The 5,742-nt window shown below is 62.9% G+C and overlaps 1 protein-coding gene across 1 annotated transcript in view; it reads left to right on the forward strand.

Moving 5' to 3' along the window:
• The window catches only part of LOC121339059 (adhesion G protein-coupled receptor L1-like), a gene marked incomplete at its 3' end in the record, with an annotated part of 43,815 nt that overhangs the window by 29,295 nt on the left and 8,778 nt on the right, over positions 1 to 5,742 (forward strand). The window contains exons 11-15 of the mRNA XM_041410534.1: positions 418 to 623; positions 1,424 to 1,594; positions 2,591 to 2,800; positions 4,709 to 4,929; positions 5,645 to 5,711. Of these exons, the coding sequence (XP_041266468.1) occupies positions 418 to 623; positions 1,424 to 1,594; positions 2,591 to 2,800; positions 4,709 to 4,929; positions 5,645 to 5,711 (875 nt within the window). The remainder of the gene's footprint in view (positions 1 to 417; positions 624 to 1,423; positions 1,595 to 2,590; positions 2,801 to 4,708; positions 4,930 to 5,644; positions 5,712 to 5,742) is intronic.

A 5,742-nucleotide genomic window follows, 5' to 3' on the forward strand; every position in this document is an offset into this window, starting at 1 on the left:
AGCACCCCCAAACAGAGCAGCAGGAATGGGGGAGGGACACACTGGGGGGGGGTTTGGGGGTGGTTTGGGGGGTCCTGGGGGAACAGGGAGCACCCCCAGAGCAGCTGGAATCGTCAGGGGGTGTCTCTGACCTGCTGCTCCCCCAGGGGTGGTGAAGGGGGGCCTGGGTGTTTTTTGGGTGTTTTTTGGGGTGTTTTTGGGGTGTCTTTGGGATGTCTTTGGTCTGTTTTGGGGTGTGTTTTAACGGTGTTTTTGGGGGTGTTTTTGTGGTGTTTTTGGGTGTTTTTTGGGGTGTTTTTGGGGTGTCTTTGGGATGTCTTTGGTCTGTTTTGGGGTGTGTTTTAACGGTGTTTGAGACCCCCAAAAACCCACGTTTCTGGGTGTTTTTTGCGTGTCTCTGACCCGCTGTCTCCCCAGGGGTGGTGAAGGTTGTCTTCATCCTGTACAACAACCTGGGGCTGTTCCTGCCCACCGAGAACGCCACTGTGCGGCTCGGGGGGGACGGGGGGCCCCGCGCCCCCCAGCTCGTGGTCAACTCCCAGGTCATCGCCGCCTCCATCAACAAAGAGTCCAGCAGGGTCTTCCTGCGGGACCCCGTGGTCTTCACCCTGCCCCACCTGGAGGTGAGACCCCCAAAAACCCACCCAGAACCCCAGAGCTCCCTGGGACCCTCAACACTGCACTCAGAGACCCCAGATCCCCAAATCTGGATGTTTTGGGACATCCAGAACTTCACCTGCACCCACGTCGAGGTTTTCACCCTGCCCCACCTCGAGGTGGGACTCCCAAAAACCCACCCAGACCCTTCCCAGGACACCCCAAACCCCACCCAGCACCTGGGAACCACTCAGGACTCCCAAAATCCCACCTAGACCTCCAAACCCACACCCAGAGGCCCCCAGACCTCCCAGGACCCCTCATTCCCCACCCAGACCCCCCAGACCAAGAACCACTTTGAGGCCAAACTTCTCCTGCAGTTACTGGGATTGGGCCCCTCTCCCTCTTTTTGCATTTCCCCATGTTCCCCCATTTCCCCATTTTCTCCCCATTTCCCCCCATTTCCTCTGTCCCAGACCAAGAACCACTTTGGGGCCAACTGCTCCTTCTGGAATTACTGGGCTTGGGGCCCACCTTCTCTTTGGGACCCCCATTTCCCCAGTTTTCCCCATTTCCCAGACCAAGAACCACTGTGAGATGAACTTCTGGAATTACCAGGATTGGGTCCCGCTCCCTGTCCTTGGGACCCTCTGGGACCCCCATTTTCCCCTGATTTTTCCCCGATTTTCCCCCATTTCCCCAGACCAAGAACCACTTTGGGGCCGACTACTCCTTCTGGAATTACCGAGATTGGGGCCCCCCTCTCTTTGGGACCCCCGTTTCCCCGATTTTCCCCGATTTTCTCTGATTTTCCCTGATTTCACAGACCAAGAACCACTTTGGGGCCAACTGCTCCTTCTGGAACTACTCGGAGCGCTCCATGGCTGGGCACTGGTCGAGCCAGGGCTGCCGCCTGCTGCGCTCCAACGGCACCCACAGCTCGTGCGCCTGCAGCCACCTGACCAACTTCGCCCTGCTGATGGCCCGCAGCCAGAGCGTGAGTGCCACACCTGGCCACACCTGGCCACATCTGGGCACACACACACACCCCCCTGGCCACACCTGGGGCACACCTGGGTACACCTGGGCATGGGTGGGTACACCTGGGCACACCTGGGCACACAAACACACACACCTGCAGCCACCTGACCAACTTCGTCCTGCTGATGGCCCGCAGCCAGAGCGTGAGTGCCACACCTGGCCACACCTGGGCATGGCTGGGTACACACCTGGCCACACCTGGGGCACACCTGGGTACACCTGGGCATGGGTGGGTACACCTGGGCACACCTGGGCACACAAACACACACACCTGCAGCCACCTGACCAACTTCGTCCTGCTGATGGCCCGCAGCCAGAGCGTGAGTGCCACACCTGGCCACACCTGGGCATGGCTGGGTACACACCTGGCCACAAGCCACCTGACCAACTTCGCCCTGCTGATGGCTGCAGCCAGAGCGTGAGTGCCACACCTGGGCACACCTGGGTACACCTGGGCACACCTGGACACACACCTGGGCACACCTGAGAGAGCTATGACACATCTGGGATCACCTGGTTGAGGGTCCTGCTGGCCCCTGCCCCCTCCTGGTGGCCCCTGTCCCTCCCCCTGACCTCGGCTCAGTCCCAACCCCCTCCAAATCTCTCATTCCTCCCCAAAATTCCATTTTCCCAGTTCCCAGAGCAGCTGAGCCTTCATTCAGATGCTGCTGTCGGTGCTCACCTGGGCAGGGATCCTGGTGGCCCCTGTCCCTGCCCATGGATCCAGATGGCCCCAAACACTGCCTAAATGCCCAGAATTCCCATTTTCCCCCCATTTCCCGCAGTTCCCGGGGCGGCTGAACGAGGTGCTGCTGTCAGTGATCACCTGGGCGGGGATCCTGTCCCATCCTATGTCCCTTCCTGGTGGTCACTGTCCCTGCCCATGACCATGAGTGGATCCCATAACCCCAAATTGCCCCCGTAATTCCCATTTTCCCCCCTTTTCCTGCAGTTCCCGGGGCGGCTGAACGAGGTGCTGCTGTCGGTGATCACCTGGGCGGGGATCCTGGTGGCCCTGCTGTGCCTGGGCCTGTCCATCTCGGCCTTCTGCTGCCTGCGGGGGCTGCCCTCGGAGCGCACCACCATCCACAAGAACCTCTGCATCAGCCTCTTCCTCGCCGAGCTGCTCTTCCTCGTGGGCATCGACAAGACGCAGTACCAGGTGGGGCTGGCACACCTGGGGCACCCCGGGGCGCACCTGGGCTCGGGAGGGACAGCCCACGGCACACCTGCGACTGCCCATGGCACACCTGGGACCCCTCATGGCACACCTGGGACCCCTGAGGGACCACCCATGGCACACTTGGGACCCCTCATGGCACACCTGGGACCCCTGAGGGACTGCCCATGGCACACTTGGGACCCCTCATGACACACCTGGGACCCCTGAGGGACCACCCATGGCACACTTGGGAACCCTCGTGGCACACCTGGGACCCCTGAGGGACCACCCATGGCACACCTGGGGCTCTGGAGGGACAGCCCACGGCACACCTGGGACCCCTGAGGGGACACCCTGTGGTACATCTGGGACCCCTGAGGGACAGCTCATGCCACACCTGGGATTCCCAAGGGACAGCCCATGAATAAAGAGAGCCCCTGAAGGACAGCCTGTGGCACACCTGGGACCCCTGAGGGACCACCCATGGCACACTTGGGACCCCTCATGGCACACCTGGGACCCCTGAGGGACTGCCCATGGCACACTTGGGACCCCTCATGACACACCTGGGACCCCTGAGGGACCACCCATGGCACACTTGGGAACCCTCGTGGCACACCTGGGACCCCTGAGGGACACCCCATGGCACACCTGAGACCCCTCATGGCACACCTGGGACCCTTCATGGCACATGTGGGACATCCCAGGGCACGTCTGTGAACCCCAGGGGACCACCTGTGGCACCACAGGACCCTCACAGTGCCCATGGGACTGCCCATGGCACACCTGGGACATCCCACATCACACCTGGGGCTGCCCATGGAACACCTGGGACATCCCACATCACACCTGGGGCTGCCCATGGCACACCTGGGACATCCCAGAACAGCCCTGAGACCCTTGGAATGTCCCATTGCACCCCAGAGCACCCCTGTGGGGCAGCCCATGGCACCCCTGTGACACCTGGGATCCCCAGGGGACCACCCATGACACAGGGGGACATCGCAGGACACCTTGTGGCACATTTGGGACTCCCAAGGGACCACCCATAGCATCCTTCTGGCTGTCCCCATCCCTGTCCCCATCGCTGTCCCTGTCCCTCAACCATTGTAATGCAGGTGGCCTGTTCCATCTTTGGGTGCTCCCTGTCCTTGTCCCATCTTTGGGCAGTCCCTGTCCCTGTCCCCACACTGTCCCCATCCCCGCAGGTGGCCTGTCCCATCTTTGGGCTGTCCCTGTCCTTGTACCATCTTTGGGGAGTCCCTGTCCCCATGCTGTCCCCACGCTGTCCCTACATGTCCCCATCCCTGCAGGTGGCCTGTCCCATCTTTGGGCTGTCCCTGTCCCATCTTTGGGCTGTTCCTGTCCCATCTTTGGGCAGTCCCTGTCCCTGTCCTGTCTTCGGGCCGTCCCTGTCCCCATGCTGTCCCCACGCTGTCCCCACACATCCCACACGTCCCACACGTCCCCCTCCCCACAGGTGGCCTGTCCCATCTTTGGGCTGTCCCTGTCCCTGTCCCTGTCCCTGTCCCTGTTCCTGTCCCATCTTCGGGCAGTCCCTGTCCCCATGCTGTCCCCACTCTGTCCCCGCGCTGTCCCCACACGTCCCCACACGTCCCCCTCCCCACAGGTGGCCTGTCCCATCTTTGGGCTGTTCCTGTCCCATCTTTGGGCAGTCCCTGTCCCTGTCCTGTCTTCGGGCCGTCCCTGTCCCCATGCTGTCCCCACTCTGTCCCCGCGCTGTCCCCACACGTCCCCACACGTCCCCCTCCCCACAGGTGGCCTGTCCCATCTTTGGGCTGTTCCTGTCCCATCTTTGGGCAGTCCCTGTCCCCGTGCTGTCCCCACGCTGTCCCCGCGCTGTCCCCGCGCTGTCCCCACACATCCCACACGTCCCCCTCCCCGCAGGTGGCCTGTCCCATCTTCGCCGTGCTGCTGCACTATTTCTTCCTGGCGTCATTCTCGTGGCTGTGCCTGGAGGGCGTTCACCTGTACCTGCTGCTGCTCGAGGTGTTCGACAGCGACCCCGCCCGCCGCAAGTACTACTACGCGGGGGGGTACTTCTTCCCCGCCGTCGTGGTGGCCGTGGCCGCCGCCGTGGACCACCGCAGCTACGGCACCGACCAGGCGTGAGCGCGGGGCGGGGCTGGGCGGGGAAGGGCATGGCTGGGGTGTGGCTGAGGTGTGGCCAGGGTGGGGCTGGGGCATGGTTGGGGTGTGGCCAGGATGTAGCCAGGGCGGGGCTGGGGCATGGCTGGGTGGGGCCAAAACATGGCTGGGGTGTGGCCAGGGCAGGGCAGGGTGGGGCTGGGTGGGGCTATGACATGGCTGAGGTGTAGCCAGGGTGGGGCTGGGTGGGGCCAGAGGTGTGGACGGCATGGGGCTGGAGCTGAAATGTGACCAAGGTGTGGCCAGGGTTTGGTCAGGGTGTGGCTGGGGTGTGGCCAGGGTGTGGTTGGGGTGTGGTTGGGGTGTAATCAGGGTGTGGCTGGGGTGTAGTCAGGGTGTGGCTGGGGTGTGGCTGGGGTGTGGCTTCCCCCTTGAGGAGTGACCAGGTGTGAATGAAAGGGCTGGGGGTGTGGCCTGATTATAGGGGGTGTGTCTCGGGCTGGGGGCGGGGCTTCCCCATTGGGAGTGATGGTATGGATAGAGGGGCTGGGGGTGTGGCCTGAGTCAGGGGGCGTGGCTTGAAGCAGGGTGGGACCATGGGTGCTGCTGTGGGACTCACCAGGTGTGGATGGGGGCTCTGGGGGAGGGACTTTGCCAGTGGGGGTGGGGTCTGATCCATGGGTCGTGGTCTCACCCTGTGTGGGGCATGTTCCGATGACGTCCCGCCCCTGGCAGGTGCTGGCTGCGGGTGGACAATTATTTCATCTGGAGCTTCATCGGGCCTGTGGCCTTCGTCATCCTCGTAAGGGGGGCTGGGGGGTTTTTGGGGGGCT

Source organism: Onychostruthus taczanowskii, unplaced genomic scaffold (assembly GCF_017590055.1).
Source record: "Onychostruthus taczanowskii isolate IOZ18803 unplaced genomic scaffold, ASM1759005v1 scaffold326, whole genome shotgun sequence".
NCBI classification, from domain to species: domain Eukaryota; kingdom Metazoa; phylum Chordata; class Aves; order Passeriformes; family Passeridae; genus Onychostruthus; species Onychostruthus taczanowskii.